The sequence below is a fragment of the Gallinula chloropus genome (assembly GCF_964237585.1).
Source record: "Gallinula chloropus genome assembly, chromosome: 8".
In the NCBI taxonomy this organism is placed as follows: domain Eukaryota; kingdom Metazoa; phylum Chordata; class Aves; order Gruiformes; family Rallidae; genus Gallinula; species Gallinula chloropus.
In genome coordinates, this window is record NC_140093.1 from 1,887,030 (window position 1) to 1,912,416 (window position 25,387).

General features: G+C 39.8%; 1 protein-coding gene across 1 annotated transcript in view; it reads left to right on the plus strand.

Moving 5' to 3' along the window:
• Positions 1-25,387, plus strand: part of LOC311194192 (glypican-5-like) — a gene marked incomplete at its 5' end in the record, with an annotated part of 343,706 nt that overhangs the window by 101,607 nt on the left and 216,712 nt on the right. The window contains 3 exons of the mRNA XM_084267218.1: positions 13,886-14,016; positions 18,690-18,749; positions 20,652-20,777. Of these exons, the coding sequence (XP_084123344.1) occupies positions 13,886-14,016; positions 18,690-18,749; positions 20,652-20,777 (317 nt within the window). The remainder of the gene's footprint in view (positions 1-13,885; positions 14,017-18,689; positions 18,750-20,651; positions 20,778-25,387) is intronic.

Consider the following 25,387-nt stretch of genomic DNA (forward strand, 5'->3'; position numbering starts at 1 on the left):
AGGACTTTTTTAGGACTAAGCTAAGTGACTGGGGACAGATAACTGTTTTTAGACAAGCACCATGAAATGAATTGCTTAAATTTTTGTTGTTCTATAAAGTACAAAGAGAACTATGCTTAGACATGGTTTACAGGTTTTTTTTTTTTGAGATCTGAACCATTTAAAGTAAGTTTTTTCAATTCAGACTGCTGCAGAATGCACTGTTCTCTATGCCTCTTGAATTTCTACCGAATCTTGTAGGATTGAGGAGTTCAGATTCCAAAATAAATGGCATTTTGAAGTTTATTTGATTAGGGCATTTCCACTGCGACATGGATACCTTTGGTAATTCAATCCCAAGTGGAAGTGTATTCTATACATCTCGTTAAGTTTTGCCCTCTGGCTTGCTGTGATGGGATAGTCTTTCTCATATGTATTGTCAAACAGAGCGTTTTCTTCTCCAGTGCCTTTCTCCTGTGTAGTTCCCCTGTTTCTCAAGCAGTGTAAATGATTTTTTTAATGGAATAAGCATTTTTCATATAGGAAAATTCCAGTTAGAATTCCATCTTGTTTTGCTCTTAAAGTTAACTTTTTGCACAATTAATTATCAGTTGTTCTTTTTTTATGTGATGGACCATTGAGGGTCACCAGGGCAGCGGGATGAACCTAAATGATGCCCATTTATCTTTTAGGCCCCACTGCACATGGAATCGTGGCTGCCATAGTGAATAAATTTATTTGATGGTATAATCCTTCACTGGTGGAAATAGTGGTTCTGAGTTGTTAGACAAACCTCTATAAAATTAGATTGGCTAAACTGAATGCCAAGAGTAGCTACTGTATTTTGCTTCATACTGGAGTTGAAGATACAGAATGCCAGTGAAGTTTTAAAATCTAAAAGAAAATAGCCAAAAGCAGCACATGTTCAGATGAAGAATTTGGTCATGCATGTTTTCCAGCAGCTGTTTTTATTTTAGGTTTAATTTAAAATACATTGAGCTTAATTCTGTGTTGAGAATCATCAAAGCCGACCAAAAATCCTCAGATTTTGTTTCACAGAGATCACTATCAAGTTCTGAGCAATTGTATGTTTATTACTTTCATATTTTGCATTTCTGGGGTTTTGTATACTACCCAAGGGCATGGTTTAGCTCAAAGAATAACAGGAATCGGCATGCTTTTCATTTATCCTTTTTCATCATTACAGGCACACTATATTAAGACCTGTTTTAGAATCAAGACAGTTTTACTTTTTAACCTCCCATGTGTTTTATTAGGTTGCTGAAGTTTGAAATTATTTTTTTTTACTGGTTATGAAAAGCAGGAATTTTGGTCCCAATTCCCATTCATGCTATGGCCTTTCTAGAAAGTTTTGTTGTAATAAAGTGTTATATACAGGTCTTTCGAGTCGCTGATGAAAGCAGCAGAAAGGCCAGAGTATAAATGAGAGAAGCCCTTCGTGTCTGCTTTTTCCTGGGAGGCTGAATACTCATCCAGTACTCTACACTATGGCAATAGTAGGAATGCTCATATAGATAATTATTTAATAGATAATAATATAGATTCTAGGTAAATTATGTAAAGACAGTAAAAAAGCTGTTACACAGCACTGCCCTCCCCTCTCAAATTTTTTTCCTTACATTAAGAAGCACCAACTCAAGTCATCTAAGATTTGCGTTTTATGGTCCGCTTAAGCATCTAGAATTCAGGAAAAAGTTCTATCTCTGTTCATTCAGTCCTCTTTCTTCTGTCTGATTATGGTAACAGGTTTTGTCATGTTCTTATCTAGCAAAAACAAGTTGGACTTTTATTTTTGCTTTGATAGTGGGCCACTATTACCACATTTTGCTTACTGCTGTTGATTTTATAAACTGTGGCTTGAAGGACTTGGAGTCAGGAGGCTGCTGTAGTTTTTTTGTGTTTATACTGTATGCATATTGAATAATGAAGTATAATGTTTGCAGGACATTCAAAATGCTTTCAATGTATTCTAATACCCAGTTCCAGATAGTTGAAAATTAGGCAGATGGGGTCCCTCGTACACTGATGAACTGACATCAGTGACACTGTTGGTGTTAAGTAATTCTGTGCATGTTTTGGAAAGAAGCTGTGCAATAATGAAACAATGGCTGAAATTTAGGGAATGGGAAATACATTTTTGCAGTTAGTATTTTACTTATTGTTTGTTGCTAAGAGGTTACAAGATCTTTTTGAAGCAAGCTACTTGCCTATATCTAGTTGTCTAGCCTTGTGAGAGCCTGAAAATGAAATTGTAATTATGGTAGATTCTTTTTGTGGTAATGAACTGATCTCAGGTGTGTATGTGTGCCCCAGCTTCAGTTTATTTTCTGCAGCCAAATGTTGACTCTTATACTCACTGGTCTGCCAAGCTCTTGCTTCCAGAGCTTGCTCCTAGATGAGACCTTAATTCATCCCAGTACGTGCTGAAAATTGACATTTTGGCTGATTTATTGGCTAAATTTGGGAAAATGTACCCCAGAATTTTCAAGATTGAAAACTTGCTTGGATGCTTTTTTTAATCAATATTATAGTAAGCCTACTTAAAGAGGTCAGAAGAAGAAAGCTGAGCTCTGGGCAACAAGATTGGAGAATGAAGTAACTGACTTCTATTTTTCATTAAGCCCTTGCTGATGTCCATCTAGTTGAATATGCCACTGAAGATGCTGTGAAGAAAGAGGTGTCAGGTTAGGGCTACCCCAAAACTGGCAGGTCACAGGCAAGTTACCCATGGATTTGAAACTGCTCTTACAGCTGTGTGGGTTGAATACTGTGGTGGAAGGTTGCGCATGAGTGAGACGGTCCACTGGGACATAAACCTTGTAGCGATGGGATGGATGGTGGAATGGGGCTGCTACTTAGAGGGTGTGAAAGAACCAGTGGCTTCATCTAGCTTCGGTTTGAGCCAATAGTGCTTTCCTGTGGCTGGAGAAAAAGAAAAGTGAAACTCTTCTCTAGTGCATGGAGGGAAGTAAAGAAATGTACGTTATTAATAAAAACCTCTAGTACATGTTTTAAAAAGCAGATAAACACAGACTGTATAGCTCAGATCAACTGCTCCCACTTCCTATTTTAGGCAAGTAAAACAATTATTAAGCAAAACAAGTTTGTGTATTCAGGGCAGTTTAATTACAGCCTTAAACAATAAGTTAGGTTGCATTGATGATTGCCAACTCCTGTTGCTATGCTGGGCTCCTGGGTGGTCTTGGACACTAACATGGTGCATCATGCTTGGATTGCCTTCCCGTTTGAGTTTACAGAGGCAGCCTTGGATATACTAGGATGTTTGTGGGATTTGTAGCCCAAGTCTGCAAATCCACAAGTTTTAGGTAGGCAAGGCAAATATCTAATCATGCAGGGGCTTTGCCAGAGCTTTGCAAAGCAAGCAGAATGTGATTTAATTGTCAGAGAACTAAATTGCATGTCAGGAGTTGGTCAGTTCCAAGCTTGTCCTACATGTTTTTCTCAGATTTGTTAATCTCTGCCTTAGCATCCTTGTCTGAAAAATGGGAATAAAAATAGAGTTACTGCATACTGTGAGGCGAGGGCTTGTAAGATGGGAAATTTGCAGTGTTGATAAATACCACTTGAGATGTAGCTAGAAGTGAGTTTCCAGAAGCATAATAGCCTCAGCAGACACATAATTGTCCTATGAATTCTGTGCTATAGCATGATATAGCTATTGGTTTGCAATTAGGTAGGCAAGTTTTGTCAGGGAACTTGTGCTGTGGTTTTTGATAGTGTGTTGTTTCATTTTGGTTTTTTCAATTGTTGTTCATGAGCTGATGGATTTTTTTCCCTCCTGAAACTCAATTTTTCTTTTCTTCTGAAGTGCTTAAAATGTGTGTTGAGTGATAGCAGTTTAACTACACTGAATTCCCACCGGTCTTGGTTACCCCTCTTGCCTCCCATTTTTATCTGGTAGTTTGGCATTGTACAGTGATTTAAGCACTCAGTGTCCTATAAGGAAGGGAAGCCCTGTGTGTGCCTTTTAGAGATTGCAAACAAAAGTACTAAACCTTAATCTTATATTGTTGACTTCAGCAGGTGTGAGATGAGTCTTTACTAAAGTACTTGAACACTGGAGAAACTTTGCAGGTTTGTAAACACCAATTCAGCTTCTGTGCTAAGAATCCCTATTTTCTGTTAGCTTTCTGCATACATTCAGTGTGCCTTAAAGCTCCACACGTGTTCCCTGTGCTGCTTTTTGTGTGATATGATGCATAATGTGCTGTTTTACTGCACAATTGATAAAATGTGATTGATTAATGACAGCATTGCTAACACTAATTCAGCATGTTGTCAGAGCTGGTAACTCATGTCCAGTCAATTACCAGCAAAAGGTGATCAGTTTTTCTTAAATGGATGCAGTCACAATTTATTGAGGTGGCTGTGTAACTCATTGATGACTATGCCTGATGTCCTTGCTTGAGTCAATTTGCAACTGAGTAAGACTTAATATAAAAGGAGACTTATTTTGGATTATGATGTTTTTAAAAGTCAATATGTTAAATTTTCATTACCCTTCAGTTTGAAAACATCCTGTCCCATTTCCTTCATCTTTTCTAGGATTATTTCTCTGAGATTTTCTACAAAGACTTAGAAATTTCAAACCAAAAGAAAAGCTTCTGTTGTAGAACTTCATCGAAAATGGGTCAGATTAGTACATGAATGGATCTCAGATAGTTCAGTGTGCCATCAGTAAAGAAATGGTTTCTAGACCAAGAATGACTTCTTGGCTTATAACAGTTCAAAGTAGATCCCTCTGTTTCTTTTGTTTTAACAAAACATGGATTGGAAGCAATGGAAACAAAAAGGCCTGACAACCAGAAATGAAGTGTCATAGTCTTGGATCTCTTATAAACTATCTGTATTCCTCGTTTTCAGCTCTATTTTCATACTGTTCCTCGTTCCTAACACCAAACTACCATGATGTCATTACTCCAGCACTCTGAGCATGTTCAAAATGAATTTACAGCTTGGGACAGTGCTTTCTTGAGACTGTTTCCTTTATTTACCAATTGACCCTTGACTCTTAACCGAAACCAGAATGCACAAACCAGTAAATAAGTTGTGCTTGATGTCCTGGTAGATAAATCTGTCTTGATGAAATTCAACATACAGAATTAAAGGTCTGATCTGCACTTTGGAATTCTACTTGCAGATTTGGTATCTTCATCTTGTTTCAACTGCAGAAATGCTCAACTAGTAAAATGGCACTTACGGTTTAATAGTCTGAAGTGGGTCTACATTAATCAATCACTGGAGTAACTCCTCAAGCCATCCTTTTCCCCAAGTGTACAAGAACAGAATCTGCCCGCCACACATTTAGAAATCAAAAGCCTTTTGATGCCAGTAGGCCTGTCCTGATAGATGTGATGAGGAGCTAGGGTTTTGCACTCTGTGCAGGGTCCCAGTTCTCTTTGATGGCAAAACTCCTAATAATACCTGCCTGAGGTCTTAAGGTGAAGGGAAAAAACAGTCGTTTTGTTACCTGCCATAATCAACATATCACTACTGCATTAGAAGTGGGTTTATTTAGGAGACAGGACAGAGGTCTTAGAATTTGCTTACAAATGTAATGGACTTGTGTCAACATGAAAAATGTCTTCTAAATATTTTAGACAAACGTGGCTGTAATTGTGCTGCATACTCTTGCTGCAGGCTTTGAGTAATTACTCAAGTCTTCATTGTCACCCAAAATTACTTGTGTTCAGAAAAAAGGCACAAGAAAACATGCTGATTTTGACAGCAATTGTCAGAAAATCATAATAGAAATGATGTATCTCAGGAAAAAAAATTAATGTTTACCAGTCTTGTCTAATTATTATATTTCTGTTACATATGAAAGGGAAGGTCATTCTGACCTTCTCCGAATGTCTTGACATTGCTGTTGACAAATCCGTTTAGTGATTGCATAAACTTACAGTATTATTTCAGCTAATGTGACAGTGTGAAAGTGCAATGGCCTTCTGACTTCCCATGTGTTTTTGTAAGGTCACTTTCATAATGTCTTTTGCAAGAGAAAGCTATCCCACTAAGTGCTTGTAGTAACAATGAACAGGGAAAAATATTGGAAAGAATTAAACTTGCTGAAAGTCTTTGTTCCTGATCCCAATTGGCATTTTTGGCAATTGTGTTTGGGAAAGGTACATCAGTGCTCTTAAATATATAGAATATCCGTGATTCTTCTCGTATCTTAAAGTCTGGATTAGATTTGCAGCATTAACCAGCCCTAATAAGGATGCTCTCTTCCCTTTAAAATATTCCCCTAAACATTCTCAATGTCAGTTTAAAGTAATAGAAGTGGGTCTTCTGAGAGAGATTTGAAGTAACTTTTACTCAGGAAATGTTTCCTCCATTTATTGTCCTGAAACATGGTTCTTAGGATACACCTACCTGTAAAGGAAAGGGAGATTTTGAGTAGTTCATATGTGAATAATGAGTGTTAGCAGTCAATTTGGCTGGTTAGTCAAAATCATTCCTGCAATTCTTTTGTAATGATGATTGCAATAACTATGTGTAGAGGAACATAAGGCTCCATCTGGGTCAGACTAATGGTCTGTTTTACCCGGTTGTCTTTGGCAATATGAGGAGGAGATGATGTTTAGGGAAACACTCCCTCTTTCAGGAGCCTCCCCTTCACATTGATTCATTGTGTCATTGGACCATCTTGTGAATTCTGCTGCCAGACAGCTTCAGCTTGCTAAAGCCAATGGGAATGACTGTGTTGGGGTGGTGATCACACTAACTGCATCTAGTGAAAGGGGTACTGATGGTGTCTCAGAGCGCTCTTGGGCATCATTAAGAAGTTGGGTACAGATCAACATTGCCAAAGTTAGTTTGAGGGAAAAGTGAGTTATAGCTCCTTATGTGAATATCTTCTAATTGGACTTAAAGCAAATTGAAGAGTGACAGGCTCATTTTTTGACTCGACTTCCAGGGAGGTACCTGAGTCAAAGGAAAGATCTTGCCTGTGACAACTGGTGACCTGCCTGAATCATGGGTATGATCTGCTTGTCAGTCCCTGCTGCTAGAGGTTGCCAACCCTCATTGCTGACAGGGACGGAGCTCAAATGGAGCCTTATTAGCTCAGTGAACCCTGATACTGTTGCTTGGCTGCAGAGGACTAGGGAGCATCACTGTTGGCTCCTGCCAGCAGGATTAGGATGCTGCCAGCCCTTGCTGCTGGGGAGGGGGCAGCAGCAGGTTAATACTTGTGGGGCCAGTTGGTGGCATCACCTTCTGTCCATATAGCAGTTTACACTGGGAGCCACTCTGTTCTAGGGACCTGTATCTTACCTGTCCTCTAGCCTCAGGGGGGGACTGCAGCAGTTTGGAGTTCAGTCTCTACAGCACTGGCATGGTAGGGAAGCTTGGTGTGTGTGTGTGTAAGATGTGTGAACCTTCGCTGGTACTTTTTGTACTTGGTTATCAAACCTTTGAAGGAAAAACTATGAAGGGTTTTTCATAGTTACATTTGAAGTGATAAAAGAAATTCCAGTAATATTTTGATAATTGCTTTCACTTGAGTGGGAATAAATAATAAACACATAATGTGCAATACCATTTTGATATATTGTAACTAATTTGAAAAGTGATAAAGGGAAATTTATGTAAAATCTTTTAATTCATTTTCTTCTTATGTTATCTTTCCAGTTACCTAATTTTTCTGAGAGCTTTTGAAGTGACTCACTTGGATTGATTCCCAATGGAATTTTATTTCCGTACTATATTATTGTAATTAATTATAAAATTGAGCTTAGCCTTTCCAGGTTGTCAATATCTAAGGACAAATGTCACATCTAACAGAGGCTGACTGTCAGGAAAGATTAGTACTGAATCTTTGGGGTATTGTGGGGGAGAAGGGGAGCTGTCACCTCTCGGGTGATGTTTGTATTTTGGTTTGGCTTTATAAATGATTACTGCTTCTCTTTTCAGCCAGGTACATTTATACAATCTAAACAAAACCACTTTAAAAGCTCCTAACAAAATATGTTATTGACTTATATGACCTTAAAAGATTTTACATGTAGAGATAAACTGTGGACAGTTTGATATCCTGATCAGTGTATGCAATTTAAAAAGCCAGTGAGAGCAAAGAGAACGTAATTGTAATTTATAGTGAAAATGTATTAGATACGCACTGTATAGAAATCTTGAAATATCTGATACCATGTAAGGTATTTCCTTATTTCACGTTTTTCCTCAAATCCTCAACTACTGTCCTGTGAACAAAGCCTTTATGTCTGCAAAGATTAGAGGGCTGGAGCAGCTCCCCTGCGAAGAGAGGCTGGGGGAGCTGGGCTTGTTCAGCCTGGAGAAGAGAAGGCTGCTGGGGGACCTCATTGCAGCTTTCCCGTCCCTGAAGGGAACAGAGAAACAGGAGGGGAGTCAACTTTTTGAAGGTGTAGACACTGGCAGGACAATGGGGAATGGAATAAAACTAAAGGAAGGAAGGTTTAAATTAGATATTAGGGAGAAGTTTTTTACGGAGAGTGGTGAGGTGCTGCAACAGGCTGTCCAGAGACATGGTGGATGCCCCATCCCTGGAGGTGTTAAAGGCCAGATTGGATGGGGCCCTGGACAACCTTGTGTAGATCTAGGCTGGAGGTTGGTGTCCCTGCCTGTGGCAGGGGGTTGGAGCTCTATGAGCAGCTGGGGAGCTGCTTTGGCAGGGGTGTTGGACCCGATGAGCTCTTGAGGTCCCTTCCAACCCCTATGATTCTGTGATTCCTTATCTGCTGAGTGTGGAGCTTCACTGGACTACCATGATTTATCAAATATGATGGGTCGCAGCTCAGCCACTTCATCTGTAAGCTCCCCCTGGAGCTGCGGATGCATCTCGTCAGGCCCCATGGACTTGTGCATCTTCTTGTTCCTTTGATTGTCTCAAATCTGATCTTCTACAGTGGATGGTTCTTCGTTCTCCCAAACCCTGCTTTTGCCTTCTGCATCTAGGACAGTGTGGCTAGAGCACTTGTCAGTGAATGCTGAGGCAAAAAAGTCATTGAGCATCTTATCCTTCTTCATATCACTGGTAACTAGGTCTCCTGTTTCCACCCAGAGAGGACCCATGTCTGTTTTAGTCTTCATTTCATCACCGACATACCTATAGAAACTTCTTTTTGCCTGTGATGTCCCTGGAGAGATGTAATTCTACCGGGGCTTTAGCTTTCCTAACCTGATCTCTGGGTATTTGGATGATTTTTGTATTCACCTAATGAACTTTGGGTGGTGGCATTAGAGAAAATGACGGATGTTATGTCTCACCCAAAGGACATGAGATCTTGTGGTGAACCTGCAAGTCTGAAAATTCAGACCTGATTTCCCTGTAACTCAGTGTTTCTTGCTTCCCTCATTTCAAATGTGTTCAGCTGGAACCAGCAAACTCACATTTCAAACCAGAATTGGTTTGTGGCACGTGTGGTGCAGAGTATGGCTGTGCCCATGCTTGCAGAGCCATCAGTCTGGGCAGAGGGTGTACTTTGTCCAAGTTGTGGTTCCTCACAGAGCTGAATGGGGGTACAGGTGGAGGGGCAATCACCAGGAAAATCTTGTGTTTTAAAATACTAAGCTTCCCATTATGAAATCAAAGAAAATTACTGATCTGAACCTAGTATAAAGGTCTTCTGCTTTAGAGAGATAAGATTCTCCTTGTACCCAGAAGGGCATGACATTTTTCCCTTGTTTGATTGTATTAGGTATATTAAATATGACCTCAATGTTTAAGGTTGCTCAAGCTGCAAGAGTTCAAAAGATTTCAGATGAGATTTTTTTCAATTTATTTTCTTAAGCCTCTGCAATAATTGTAAATAGTCATTCTTTTAAAGAGCAAACAGTGGAGGTCAAATAAAGCATGACTAGTTCTTTACAAAGGAAAGCTTGCAGGAGAAGAAATGTAGCTATGGTTGTTAGGTGTTTAAGAAGAATCATTGGTGTATAAGTAAAAGAGCTTTGATCCGAAGAAAAGTGTGTAAAATTGTGAAATATTATTGACAATTTAGAAGATAATGAGGTATGAGAAATGCTGGTTTTCAGCTAAAAGTGTTCGCTGTTAAAAGGTAGACTCGATTAAATATCATTGTGGAGACAAGAGGAGTGACCTTAGTGTTACTGTAGTTAATGAGGGATGATTTTTCTACCAGTTTGTAATTTAAGATTGGCAGGCTTATTTTTAAGTTTAGAATTTAAAGAAATAAATGAGCTTAGTCATTCTTTGTGTTGATTCCTGATGGCTCTGAACACCCAAAAGAGCAATGGATTTTCAGGTTCTACTGATTTTTGTTACATCTTATCACGGGTATCTCCAGTTCCTTGCAGATATTATTTTGCAGTTCACTTGCCTTTCACAATATTTCACAGTTTTTGTTACTGTGTTAAATTCTAATGTCCATGTCAGCAGAGGAATGTTAACTTCTGTTAAAAATGAAAAAAACCACTTAGTCCACGCTTTCAGTTTAAGAGATAACTTAAACTGTAAGTAACTGAAGTAACTTAAGCAGCAAGTAACGCAGACAAAGAAGCAAATCTTTAAAATCCCAGTCACCATGTTTAACAGGATTCTTTTCAGTTAGGGTGGTGAGGCTTGGTTGGTGAGCTCAGAGCTGAACTGACAGTGCAGTTGTCTGATGCCCTTAGGGTGGGACACGTTCTTAGTCCGTGTTCTTACCGGTGTTAACAGACAGGTAATTTGTAGCAGAACATTCCAGATGTTTGAGTTCCAGAAAACACTTGGGTTTTCTTTTAATGTTATGCCTCCTGCTTTTTAACTCACACAGAATTAACTCATTTTATCATAGATGTCCTAGCTGGAAGTTTAAGACCATTTTCTGTACATGTGTGTTCTCATTCTTGCCCATCAACTTTGTGACTGTCAAAACTAGCTAGTGAAATTCAGCCCTTTCTCTTATTTTAAGTTGCAGAAAAACACAAATTTCAGGGAGATGTCTATATTAGCCCACATGAAAAAAAAATTAAAAGCTGTGTTCCTGTTTAACTTATCCAAAATCTGAAACAAATATGTCAAACAGGGCTAACCTTAAAGCCGTGAGAGGTGATCTTTTGGGAAGTTCAGTTTTTGCATCCAAAGGTGTAGGGTACCCCCACATTCATGGGCATAAGTTTTTAAACCAGCTGTATGCACCGCAGGAGCCATGGTGGGGTGAAATCCTCCATCCTTGCTGCCCTGAGGAGATTGGGAAGGAAGAACATCTGATGATCCATGCTAACCTTGAAGAAATTTGATGTTGGAAGGGGTGGAAGTAAAAAACAGCTGATGAGCTGCCAGCCTGGCCCTGAGGGAGCTCACAGGCCCCCGCTGCACAGGGTAACCCCAGCCTGGGGAGCGGGGTCTGGGCTGAAGGCTCTTGGGTGGGTTGCACAAGGAGGTCAGGGCACTGGTTGCACAGTCATCTCATGACCCTGGAGAAGTCACTTCGTGCCTCTGCACCAACTTCACATCATTTTTGATTCCTTTAACTGTCAAATACTTTTTGACAGGCACTGCCTCATGCTATTTTTTTCTTCTCACTAAGGCACTGTCAGGATCTCAGCTGAGATGCTTAAGGGCTGTAATTATAAATAATATGTCATTATTGTGTCTCCCATTTTGCTAAGCTCACCTCAGATGAAAATGTCTGTGCAACAGTTTAATTTATGGACCGCTCCTAGTGTCCCTTAGCATATTAATGGAGAAGAAAGCCACCAAAAGCCTTGCATGACAAAAGTGGGATTATGACTTGCCCTTTAAGTTAAAGAATTCATTTCTTTTTAATGGTGCAGAACTGGTTAAAATTTTCCACTGAGAAATATTTTTTCCATAAAGTACGGTGGGTTTTTTGATATGCTGGAAACAGTTATTACTGGTTAACCCCAGAGCCAAGGTTTGGCACAGAAAATACTGAAAGTTTTGCAATTTAAAGAGTCATTCCCATGGTATCAAAAATACAAATCAAAGCAAAATTAGTATTTTGATTTGAATGCTTAAACTATTGATTCGCAACAAAAAATGATGACTCTGAACCTCTTTGAAACTTCTCAGTGGAAAAGAAAAAGAAGTAGAGTTCTTCATTGCTTATGCATTTGAGAATCACATTGCTTTTCCAAACCACTCTACTGTTACTCATTTAAAACTGCCTTAAATGCATAGTGACTAGATCTGAGGTGTATGTAACTTGAAGACATGAACTTTAGTGACATGATGTAATCTAAGATGGATTTTGCAGGAATCTATGCTGGGAATTTGGGTCTGCATGCTGTAGGAGACCTGGGAAACATGGGTCACAGGAGGGAGAGCATCCTGTGCAGGAATGTGGTCCAGCTGTGCTATGCTCTCTGCCCAGCTCCAAAGGGTTCAAAAGGCATTTTTGTTTTATATTTTCATTTACATAGTGTTTTGGATTTTTCTTCTCAGAAGTTTAGAAAGGACTGAAACAGAGTATTTTATTTCACAAAGCTGTGTTTTAAAGCAATGCTGTGTTAGTCTCTGGTGAGACCAAAACAATATATGCAGTGCGTGGTGTTGAGTGAGGCAGCTGGCTCCCACTCTCACTGCTGGAGGTGTGCCAGGGTTAATCCACTACAATTGCATTCAAATGTTACAGTTTTAGGTTCTTCACAACACATTATACTGGATGAGGATGTAACTCATATTACTGAAGTTGATGCTAAGTTTCTTTGCCTACAGAGCTTCCAACTTCTTGTGTTTGATTTGCCTGTTGTTGGCCGTTTTTTTTTTTCCTAAGGAAAACATCTCAGCATTACATACCAGTAGTTTTTCTGAAGGAAATGAGCTAAGGTAGAGAAAATGGCCCTGTGTTTGCACTGATATATACAACATAGTGTGCAGTGGGGCAGAGAAAATATTTTAAGTCATCTGTGGTCTGAAATATTCAGCATATAGGAAGTTATGACTCGGTAAGGGGTTTAAAGATGCAGTAAAATATCAAGCAAGAATCACCTCACCCTGGGTATAACAGAAAACTGAAGAAAGGATACCAAATCCGATGCCACTGCAGGATGATGGATTCTGTGTGATAGAGGTGTCTGAAGGTGCCCACAGGAGGATTTTCTATGCCATCTTTTCATGTTTGCTTGGGAATTTAAGTGTAGGTGAAGATGTTACAGATTACTTATTTGTAGATTAGAAAGGGAAGAGGTTTGTTTTGCTATTGTCACTAAAAGCTGTTACAGCAAATAAATGTGGCAAGATGGAGAAGCAGTGTCAGATCCCCAGTGCACAAAGGAAAAACACAGGTCTGCTTTCTCCTGGTATTGCATTAAATCCTCTATGAGAGGCTTCAGGAAGGGCAACAGGGGTGAATGGCTGAGTGATGTTAGTGTTCTGAACCCAGGATCCAAGGCATCCATGATTCCCAGAGCTGGAAATTTCATTCTGTTTTTTTTCTGAGAACAGAGCTTAGTGACAGGGACTTGTTGACACTGACTTCTGCTCTGTTGTTTTAAGGGAATGTTGTCTAAGCCTGGAAGACTCAGTTGTCTTCTGATTACAAGTCCTTCAAACACCAAATAGACTCTGCTCCCTATATACAGGGCAGGTGTGCCAAAATTTGTGTGCCTTCAAACTCCAGGTATGTTTTTAAACTGAAGTTTGGTTTGGCAACGCTTCAGTCAGTCACTATTGCAGCCTGTTCCCAGGCATCCAGTGACAAAGCCATGACTGTTGGATTTCTGGTGGCAGTGCTCTTTCCAGTGCCTTGCCATTTGGTCTGTCTTATGCAAGGGACCAGTTCCCAAGTCCTGGAAGGAAGAATCCTTTCCTTCCCTTGCAGTAAACACTAACCACAGGGAACAAGCAGACCTTTGGGCAATTGTAAATCAGTTTCTCCATTCAAACCCGGTTTTCTTTTCCCTTTCTTTCATGCAGGTTGATAAAGTGTGTGGGCAGCCCAAACAGCAAGAAGGGAACTTGTCATCAGACAACATAGTGCCAGTGAAGGAAGCGCCTGAAACCCAGACATTCGTGATGGCTCATGCTAGCCTGAGCAATAAAAGAAGGTAACCCTGAGCAGCAGTTGCTTTACAACAAACTCTCTGCCTTGCAATTTGTGCTAGTGGTTCCTTGCACTGCAGTGCTTAAGCCAGAGCCACGTTTTGTCACCTAGTCTGTGTGCTATCCAGCCATTGCTGTCACAGATACAGAGATGTGATTGTGCTATGATATTGCAGGTCTCTTCAAAAAAAGCTTTTTGCAGGCCAGGCTTGGTGTTGCTACTTAGCACAAAGTGTTTGTTATTTCCAGAAATGTTCAGTGAAAAAGAAGCTTTTCCTCAACAAAGTCTGAAAAATTTGCAATTGAGTCTGAATTACTTAAAATACAGCTGCCCAGGTCTTTAAGGGCTTGAGCTTATGCAAGGGCAGGGGTGAGAAGGAAAGATTCATTGTCCTGACATGAAGCTGGGGGTGAGTAATAAGACCCCTTCCAATCTCCTTGAATTGTTACGTAATGGAGCAAGAGCAGAAGTGTTCATGTTTAGGCTTGCTGTGTCCATCTTGGCTTATGATCTTCAAGTGTGTGCTGGCTGAGATACTAGACAGATGAATTACTGCTATTGGCCCTGCTATGAGTGGCCTTGCCATGAGTATCCCTGCTCCCAGATCTCCCAGTCTGTCTTTCACTTTCCCTTGTATAGCTCCTGGACTGGTTTTCTGTAAATTGTACGTGGGGAGGGAAGAATGGCTTTGTAGTCCCACACAGGATACATGAGTAGATGTCAGAGTTAGGTGACCATGAAATCACTATGACATATTTCTGGCTAACGTGCTGTTCTCTAAAACCAGTATTAATCTGGAACAACTCCAACAAACTGGGTGGGATAGTGCTGGGCTTATGCCTCTCTCTCAGAACCAGAGAGCCCAGAGAATCTGTGTGTATCTTTGTATGTTGGATAGGTGGATGACAGACAGCAATACGAACTTTTCCATAGCCGGGGTTCTGCAGTTTGAGTTGTGAAGATGAGATATTATCTATTCCTATTTTAATTCTAATCTAAACTTGTAGGAATGAAACACTGCTTTCAAAGATAAAAGTAATAGCAGCAAGTGAAGTTTTTTGAGTGATAGTGATATTTTTATCCCTTTGTAATTTAAAACCAAAACCAACAGTTTGTGCAAGTGCTTGGGGCTAATCAATTTTTACCATGCAAATCAGAGAAAAGGGCATTAAGGAAATTAAATTAATAAATTCAGCAGTAATAATCCAAAGAACAGTTGTAGTACAATTAATGAAATATGCTTTGAAACACAGAGCCCTAGGTGATATTCTCATTGACTTCACTGGGACTTGCATGCTGGCAACCAAAAAGGCAGAATTACTGACCTATTAACAGATAACCTCTTAAACAGATGCAAATTGGTGTCTGTAATGGCACACAGCAGTTCTTCCTCACCTGAAGATCTGCTCCCTCCCCTTCCCAACCATCTAGACATTGGGGGTTGGACCCGATGATCTCTTGAGGTCCCTTCCAACCCCTACAATTCTGTGATTCTGTGATTCACTTTTTTGCATGTTGACTTTTTAAAATGGAATCGCTGTAGATATAAAAGAAAATATGCCAAAACTAATATACTGTAAATTAGAATTTCCAAAAACTGGTCTGCTGACCGAAAATTAATCTTATTAAATCTACTTATGCAAGGCCATCCTTGCATAAGTAGCATGAAAAGGTACTGAAACACTGTGTTGGTGGGTGTTGTGTGTGTTATTGGAGCCTATGCACTAAAAATGAAGGAAGGAGCCGTGCCACAGTAAGTAAGAAGTGGAGAATGTTTTTAAATTTTCCACAACTCCCTGTAAAACCCATGGCATGAAGCTTGTACTTTGTTTCCTGGAAACATTTGTGAAACAGCAGAGTGAAATACACAGTGACTGGCAACACCACGGTGTTGTTCATCATCTATCATTTAATCACATATGATATCAATAAAAAGCAATTTTAGGTAATAAAATTTTATAATGGATGGGTGAAATCATTCCTGCAGTGGGCTGTGTAAAATGTGCTTAGAGTGACAGATAACTGCTACTGGGGATCTAGATTATGGGAGTAATTATGTGAATCTCTTTTGGAGCCATTCCTGCTGGCGATTTAAAAAGTGAAGAGCAATAATGTCAGCTGTCTGTCAGTCTGGGTGCAAGGTCACAGAGGGAATTGGCCTGATTGAATCTATAGGTCTGTGTAGTAGGCATCCCTCCAGACAATCCTTAATTCAAGGGGGGTGTGGTGTGTGTGCAAAACATGTCTCCTGCCTTTTAGAATAAGGCAAGAAAAGGTAAGGAATGAGGCAGCACTCCCTGAGTAAAGAAAAAAGCTGTGGCTCATTCTCGTAATGTGTGGGAATACTCCCAAACTCAAAGAGCAGAGCAGGCCTGGTTAGCACATCTGTAGGAGAAACCATGATGAAGTGACCTCTCATCTCCTTTGTAGTACCTGCTTGGAGGTGCCCTTAAGCCCTAGTGCTAAACAGCTTATACACAGATATGTACGTTTGCTCCGAAGTCATTACATCTTTGCAAGACTAGTTACAAAATGAAGCTCATTTTCCAAAGAGTTGGAGAACCTCTGGTTTAGCTGTTCATTGGAGCCAAGGCTGCTTGTGCAGTTGACAACTCAGATTGCTAAAACAGTGTTTCTTTGGCTTTTGAGTCTGGCTGAAGGCAGTCTGTCTTACCTTCTGCTGTTCTGCACAGCATGGCCCAGCATGGTCCCTGAATTCACGTAGCAACTGGATCCTCTCTCTTGCAGAAGTTGAACCCTTTTCTGCTCCTCTGGCTCTCATAGCTTCCCGAGAGATTTCCCATCTTTTTTTATTTTCCCCTGCATTCCATTCCTACATAATTCTTGTTATGCAACACCAAGTGTCAAGGACAATAGTGTGATAAGTTGAAACTTGAACAAATGCTCTGTGATCTTGTAGGAAACCTTTTCCTCTGGTTAAGCTGGAAAGCATCGATTTGATTAGTAATTATTTTTTTCCCCATTACACAATCATATTCAGGGATTAACTGAAACTGGCAGAACCGTTGCTGTAGTCATTTTTTTAATGTGGAGGTTACTTGAACATGTAGTAGAGATGACAAGAAAATTGAGACCATATGATGGTGCTGGGAGGGTACCTGGCATGTCCCAAATCTCAATCAGTAAATTGGAATGTTATTGCTGAGTTCAGCTCTCAGCTGTACTCTGGTCAGGGTCCGGACTCCAAGTAGAGTTGAATACCTGCCGTTTAGCAAGTCTGCTGCATGCAGTATTTGAAACCACTAAACACAGACTTGGTACAGATCTGTGTCTAAAAATATGTTATGTTTAACAAAGAGCTACATCATGATGCTAGGACCCTAATTGGAAGAGGCAGGCTTTGAAATGATATTTTGCTGGGATTCTTTTTTTGTCACACTGTGGACTTATGGATCTTTTGCACATCTTAAACAATTTTGAGGGTTTGGGGGGAATATTTTATGTCAATGATATCTATTTTTGTTTAAAATTAACTATCCATTGGGTCAGGCATCACATATTAAAATCTGAGTATTAAACTGCTAGTACGAGAGAGATTATTAATGCCAGATACAAATTAACTTACTATGGAAATGAATCAAACATTTCTGACTCATTGGCCAAGGCAAAAGTTTCAGCAGGTCCAGATTTTTCCCCTTAAATTCTTCTTTCTTTTCTTGACTGGCTGTGTTGGAATTACTGCTTCAGCAATGATGGGTGATGCTCACCTGATAATCAGTGCAGGTCCATCCTCTCCACTAGCTCCCAGAAAGCAGGATGGCAAAGCTACCATCCTCTGGATTTTCTGGGATCTGCTGAGGGTGGTGCTTATGCCTGGCTTGAGAAGAAGTTGAACCTGCCTGCAGGCATGCCTTATTCCAGCTGTTACTGTTACTTTATATGTGACAGTATGGGTATAGAAAAGAGGAGAATGCAGTGTCAAATCACATGAATGGAAAGATGCGTCCTGATGTTAGTGTGAAATACAGTGCTTAATGTTCATTAAAGGGTTTGGGGATATCAATGCCACAAAATTTATTTCTAGTAGTACTACCAGATTTTTTCCCAGTTTTTCCTCTGATGTAACCTTAGACCCTGTCTCTCATGGGTCGCGAAGTTGGTTGTTGGCTTTCCTTCAGTGATACAATCTGACTAAAACTGAACAGCAAAAAATATCTGTATTCAGATTATTTATTAATAGACAGCAAATTGCTCATTGTATCAAAAATGAATACTACTTGTTTGTGTCCCACTTCCCATGGTGCTCATTCTGAACTGTTTGCCATTGTTTTCTTGTATAGCCTGATGTATTTACAGTTCTTCCATTTGGTATCAGTTATAGTTAATTTGTGTACCACTTAGTTTATTTTCAGCTTTTGCTGTGTGTGCTGCATTTGTAATTGTGCTCTCATTTGAAAATGATTGGGAGAAACAATCTCAGTTGTATTTTTTTGACATTTTTAATTGCATCTATACTTTGGAAAAACCTCATGACAATTTTCCTCCTTATTTGTTTTCTTGTATTATCCTATGCATGTGCTCAATGACCTTTCTTTCAAATAATTTTTACTTTTCTCTTTTGTTTCTCATTTCTTTTCCTCATTTGCCTGAATTCCTGCCTCTCCCCTACTCCCCAACCTCTCCTGATTGATGCTTATTCTCCCCGGCCTATTCCAGTTCTCTGCCTCTGAAAGCTTCAAAGAATGACAAATCAAGAAGTTTGAAAAAAATCTCTCGGTAAGAATGGAAACAAGCTGACATACTTTTTTGCCTCTACACTTAGCTCATCTCCATTGTAAGCTGCTGTTTCATCTGTAATCTAGGAACTGGCATACTTTTGATTGCTGCTTTTATACTACAGGGCGCTGGGAAACTGCATCTTCTACCTAGTGTGTTTATTTTATACTGATGAAAAGTAAACATTGTCACTTGTTAAATTTAAGAGTTAGACACAGAAATCTGCTTTTGCTAAGATGCTGCTTTGAAATGTCAGAGCCCCTCTCTGTAGAAAATCAAAGGACTTTAAGTCTCTCGGGGTGAGCTGAGTAAGACAAGCTTTAGACTCCTAAAAGGATGCTCTTTTCCTCCTTCAAAGAAAACTCCATTTTAGAACCCAAAAAAGTTTTAGCATGTCTGTCACCTTTCACAGATTGATATTCTTAGGCTCTTCTATCAGGCAGGTGGCCTTCTGTCTGAATCTAGCTTTACTGTATAAATACTTAGAGCTCATATTCATAAGTTAGTGTTCAAGAGATATAAATACAGATTATGTCATTGTGAGTCCCAAAACTTGGCTTTTTTCTTTGCCTTAAATGACAGTTTTCCTGTGGTGATTGAGTAAATTTGCTCCTTAGGGCCATGTGGTGACTAATTTATGTAGAGCATAGGATTTATGTAGGATTTCATCGCACACTAAAAGTGGGATGGTTAAATGCTTTTGAGAAAGTAGGGACTGTTGTGGGGAGAGGTGACCACTGCCTAAACCTTGTAGGGGAAGATATATAGCCATGGACTTTGTTGTTTAAAGCATTTGTTGCTCCCAAAAGAATAATGAATCCTGACTGGTTTTGTGCCAAGCTCACTCCAGCCATATTTCCAGGCACTTCTTTTTGTGCAGTGTCCCCTTTACAGCCTGAAACAGCCTTTACAGCAGAAATGTTATAAACCAGAATGAGCCCTTTGGCCTCACCCATAGGGCTGTTGAGGGACTTCTGAGACAAGCACATAGCTCCATGATAGCTCTAGCCCTGTTTTTGTCTCCTGCATCTTGTGCTCAATACCTTTAACATCTTATGCCAAACAGGAGTTTCTAGACCTGTGGAGGTAGGGTGATTTCTCATTCTGGAATACTGTTAATAGTGTGTTGAATCACATCTGTTTTGTTATAGTTTGTTTATATATCTGAGGTAGCCATAGGTATAACCTGATTAAAAAAGAGACAGCAGTTTGCCCACAAGGCATTTTTCTATACACACATGATCTGAAATGAGCTGTTTGTACAGGCCAGTAGTTTTGATTATTCACCAAAACAGCAGACACAGCCTCCTCTTAACAGGTGAGATGCCAAACACAATGAGAGAAATTTCTTTCTAGCAAAAGGATGGTGTGGGTAGTGATGATGGGGAGGAATTGCCCCTACCACATCTCAAGAAGATGACTTACTGTGCTCTGGTTGCATCTATGGGGTACTTACAGCACATTGCAGGTTTTGTCATGGGATGTTAGCTTAAGGAAGCATTTCCCACCCAGGATACTGTTGAGAGTTCTTCATTCATCTCATACACATGCAGGAAATGGAGAAATACTCATGTCCAGTAACACAGAAACAGTCCACTCCTTTAACAATGTTTTCTCAGGATTTTTTAATTGGTCTGTACAGAAAGAGTAGGTATAGTCTTTTATCAAATTTTGAGAGATGTGTTAAATCACCCTTTGTATGTAAGTATGTGTATTAACACTGTACTGAGTAAGGCTGGATATAGCAGTAAAATTGCTCTAAAATAGAAATTAATCAACTTGGAGGACTTAATTTCTGTAAGGGTTCTAAACTCTTATTCTTTTGGGGGGTTAAGTGGAAAGAGGGCTTAAACCACAAGCATGCTGTTCTGATGTTAAATGCGTGTTCTTCCTACGTTACAGAGAGTTCATCAATTACATGAAGCGATCCCGAACCTTTTATGCCTCTATAGCAGAAAGGCTGTGTGATGGAGACCTGGTGATGAGGGACAGCTCAACCTGCTGGAATGGAGAGGATGTTGTAGAAAGGTAAAGTTACGTGTGAAAGTTCCTTCCTTACTGGTGTAAAAGGTGACTTCGTATCTTTCTGATGGTTTAGAAGCATTTTGAGACACTGTTGTCATAGGTTTTTCCTTCCTTCATAGTGAACTTGGTGATTAGCTGAGCAAAGTTTTTTGTAAAATAAAAAGTTGTTAATGCTGAGGTTCAGGTATCTGTATTAAATATAGTGGGATGCTTTTTGAAGAGCTGCTTTGCAGCATACCTCCCTTTTGCTGTAGTAAAACGACTCTTTGTAGAGAGATTTTTGCCCTCTAAAGCTCAGTTAGCCATCAGTACCCCTGTGACTGACTGGAGCTCCCTTCCAGTCTGCCGTTTATAGGCTTGTTAGTGCAGAGCTGAGCATCACATTTGGCCATAATTAGAAAATATGTAACTTCCTGCAAAGGTGTCAGAAAAATGCAGTGGCCAGACTATTAGTTTTTTACAGGATTTCCTTGATGCTTCTTTTCTGGGGTTCTGACAGCACTGTGAAGAACAGCTGGGTTCGGAATTGCCTAGCATCCTTACCAGAGTGTGTTCTGCAGGAATTCTTATAAGTAACAGTGAATAAATGCATTGTTCCATGTTGGTGGAGTGACTGGAAGCTCTGTAGGGTGAAAAGATTTTTCTAGTTTGTCAGCTGACAATTTTTTTCCCTTCCATGTTTTATCACAGTCTTTCCCATCAACCATTAGAATCCAAACTGGAAAATACCTTTGTGCTCTCTATGAGCTAAACTTCTTGCTGTCATTTCTCTTACTGTGTATAACATGAGGCAACGTTGCCCTGAGGAGAAAAAGAGGTATTAAGAATACAACTGTATCTCTTACTATCACTGTCAAAGTATAGATGGCTTTTTGCAGAGCGTGCTGGTTGGAAGTGTGCCAGCAAATGTTTTGCAAAAATGTCTTTTTGTCCAAACAGAGCCATTCCGTGGGGTTGGGTTGGCTTTGGCAGTGTTTGTTTTAGAAGTGTGTTTTGTGGTCTGTGGCAGTTTTTAAAGATAAAGTTCTAGTGTTCTGTTCTCTTGCTTTAAAGCAATTTTCATGATTGAAAATTGTTTTGTAGGAATTTATGGAATAATTCCAGAGTGGAACAGAGAGAGATGTTACAATTATAGGCTGTCCCATTAAAGGGAGTTCTGACTCCCACACAGCTCTGCTTAGATTTCTCATGTGTAAATAACTTCAGCTTAATTACGACTGAGATATTCAGAGATAAATACATCTCTAACACATTCAAAGATAACTTTAAAGTTTAATATTTCAATGTATATTGGCATTAGAAATAAATTATAGAAGTGTATATTTGAAGATTTTGGCAATGATGCAGTATTCTAAATATTAATGTATGGTGATTATAATACCAATTGAAGTTTTTGCTGTCAAAGTAACAGAGAGGAAGTGGGGAGAATATCAGTATTTCTAATCACTATTTCTGCTCCAGAGTCCCTTTTCTGGTAACATGTTGCTGGATGCGCATCAACTTGTAGAACAAACAGCTTTCTGGCTGAAAGGAAAACAAGAAAAGCAAAACCAAGAAAAACATTTTCTATATCAACTCTCTGAACAAAAAATTAAGTACTAATTTAAGTTTCTTTATCTTGTTTTGCTTTTTTAAAAATGTACTTATCTTGCTGGTACACAGTTTTAGGCATGAAGGAGAGAGATATGGCTTGGTTGTTTTGTTTTTTTTTTCAGTCTCTAACTTTTCCAGAGGTTAGAGACATGTGGAAAAGTTTCAGGTTTGAAAAAGGTAGGAAGCTGGAAAAGTAACAGTGAGAAGACTAGCAAGACCCCACATACTTTGAATTAAAACTCAAAACAAAGGGGAAAGAAAAATCCGCAACACCTAAACAATGACATGAAAAAAACCCCAACCACCAAACCCTGAACTATGTATTTGTAGTTAACACATTAAACGGACAAATTAGAAAATGGAAGTTTAAATTCATGTGTTTAATCAGACAGCAATATGCATATATTTATCAGTTCTGTCGCAGTATTGATTGCATGGAAAAGAGGAGACTTTCCGGGCAGCCTGCGCTGCTGGCAATGCTGCACAGCAGCACACACACGGACCCTGCTTGCTGGCAAGTTTTACTCCTTTCATCATCTCTTTTATAGGCTGGACCTGTCACCAGCTCACCCCACATGAGAAATAAACCTGTCCTGGTGATGCTTGAGGATGCATTTCTCTTTGCTCTTTCTCCTTTCCCAGGAGACCAGAGGATTAAATATCAGCAGTAGTAAACAGCTCTGAACTCAAAATAGACCCTTATTCTTAACTGTGTATCAGAAAATAGATCACCCCAATTAATCTGTTGGATCTCTTGTGAACCTGAGTTTAAGGTTTTGCAGGTTTTGGAACTGGAAAAAGCTGCAATTCCTGATTCCTCGATGCTTCTTGCATATCATAATGGCATTTGAAAGCGAAGCAGTACTTATACTGCATGCTAATTGGCATTTAAGCTATTTAGGAAAAACAAACTCAACCTTTAAAAACAATTTAACACAAATGCAGACTGAAACAATATGCAGTTATTCCAAATGGGGGTTGTGCATTCAATTAGAGATGGCACTTGAAGTCTGTCTGAGGAGCTGATAAAGAGGATTCTTATTGTACTTTTTTATTTCAGTGCAATTCTCTAAATTGGGTCTTATCATGTTTAAATCAATGCACTAGCAGGCAAAAAAAAAAAAAGTGAGTAGAACTGCCAGTTAAATACACCATAAAAAGATCCAGGCTGTTTCCACCAATTTGAGAATATGCTTCTTCCCTGCTCTTCAGGTGACCAGCAAAGCATGGCTTAGCTAGGAATCCTCTGGTGTCAGTTCAGGGACTTTGAAGACATAAGAAATGCTTGCACTGGGAATACTGTCTTTCTCTTACTTACTCTTTGGAGCAACTTGCTCCAGGAACAAGACTTCATAAAAGAAATAGTCTGTGAGGCTCATAAATGGTCTGATTACAAAAAGGATGCTCAGAGGAGTTCAGACCAGAGCAGAGAAACTGGAAAAATATTTAGCAAAGGATAGCAAGCTTGGAGAAATGTCTGTGCTGGAACCCTTTTTTCCTGGCAGTGTGTCAGGTGATTATCTCATTACATGTCAGCAGAAGAGAGTGCAGAAGCTGACAGAGTGAACCATTGTGTGCTGCCAGGACCAGACGTGATTCACTGAAGAACTCTGGGACCGAAGGGTTAAGAAATCGAACTGCTCACTGTGATACTGTGTTTTCTTTAAGGCTGCTCCAATACCAAATTATGGAAGGATGTAAAATGTGAAGCCATTGCTGTATTTTTGGCAAAATAAGGATTTTAGACAGGTGTTGCTGGTAAATTGGGTAAAATTTAGGTAAAATTGGTATATTATTTAAAATCTGTAGGACCTATGAGGAGATGGACATGATACTTAAGGAAAGAAATCAATCTGGTGTGAGTCTTTAGGAAGAAATAATAAGCATGTAGACAGGTTACAGTGCTGGAGCCTGCTTGGATTTCCGATAGATATTTGATAAGGTCCTTCATGCAAGGCTGGTAGAGATGAAAATAGAGGTGGATAATAGATGGTCATAAGTTACAGTATAAAGAGGTCACCAGTGGCAGCACATGGGGATTTGTGCTGGAACCTGTGCTGCTCATCTGTTGTTAAGGGGAGTGAGTACTGAGGTGACAGCAGGCGCTTTCAGTACTGAGTTATCCTGGGTAGAAAAGACAAGGGTCAGCTGTGGTTAATTGTGGGAGGAACTCATGATGTGTGATGTCTGGGAAATAAAACAGCATATGAAATCCAACACAGGCAAATGGAAAGTGTGTCACGTAAGAACAACCATCCAAACGTTGTGCACTGAGGTGGCTTTCACTGCTTTGGGCACGGTGGTGTCTGCAGTTCTGCTGTCCCCCAGGTTTGGAAAGAGAAAGCACAGCTGCAAACATACACAGGGAGTGACAGAAGGAGGGGGATCAAGGGCATGGAATGGATCCTGTGTATGGAATGGCAGGCATTCCAGCCTGACACAGAAAAGACAGAAAGGAAATATGATAGTGGCCTATAAAAATCATGTGTGTTGTGGAGATGTTAAATAGGGATTTGTTGTCCACTGTCTCTTTTATTACAAGATCAAGGGGCATCTTAAATTAATGACAGCTTGAAAACAGAAGTAGATATTCCTTTGCTGAACTTCTGGTTAAACTCTGAAACTTCTTGGCTCAGGATGTTTGGATGTTTAAAATGATGGGTGAATTAATGAGAAAATGCAACTCATAGAAGAACAAGCTGTAAAATGACTGACTGAGCAGACACAAGGAAACCAGGTGCCACATCCAAGTGTCTTTCTACACAAGCTGAGGCAAAAGGTTGGACAAAAGATTTCCTATGGCCAACTGTTGGCACCTGGTCCCATGTGCTCCTTTTCTGTAGGGGCTAAACAGCAGAAACCTTCCTTTCCTCTTCAACCAAGATAAATGTTGGCATTGGATCAGTTTCTCTGTTCTCCCTGGCTGTGGTACCTGAACAGGATTTACTGTCTCAGGTCTTGACCTCATAAATGGCAGCCTAGCACAATAGAGTGCCCAAGCACTGTCCCAAAAGCTCACC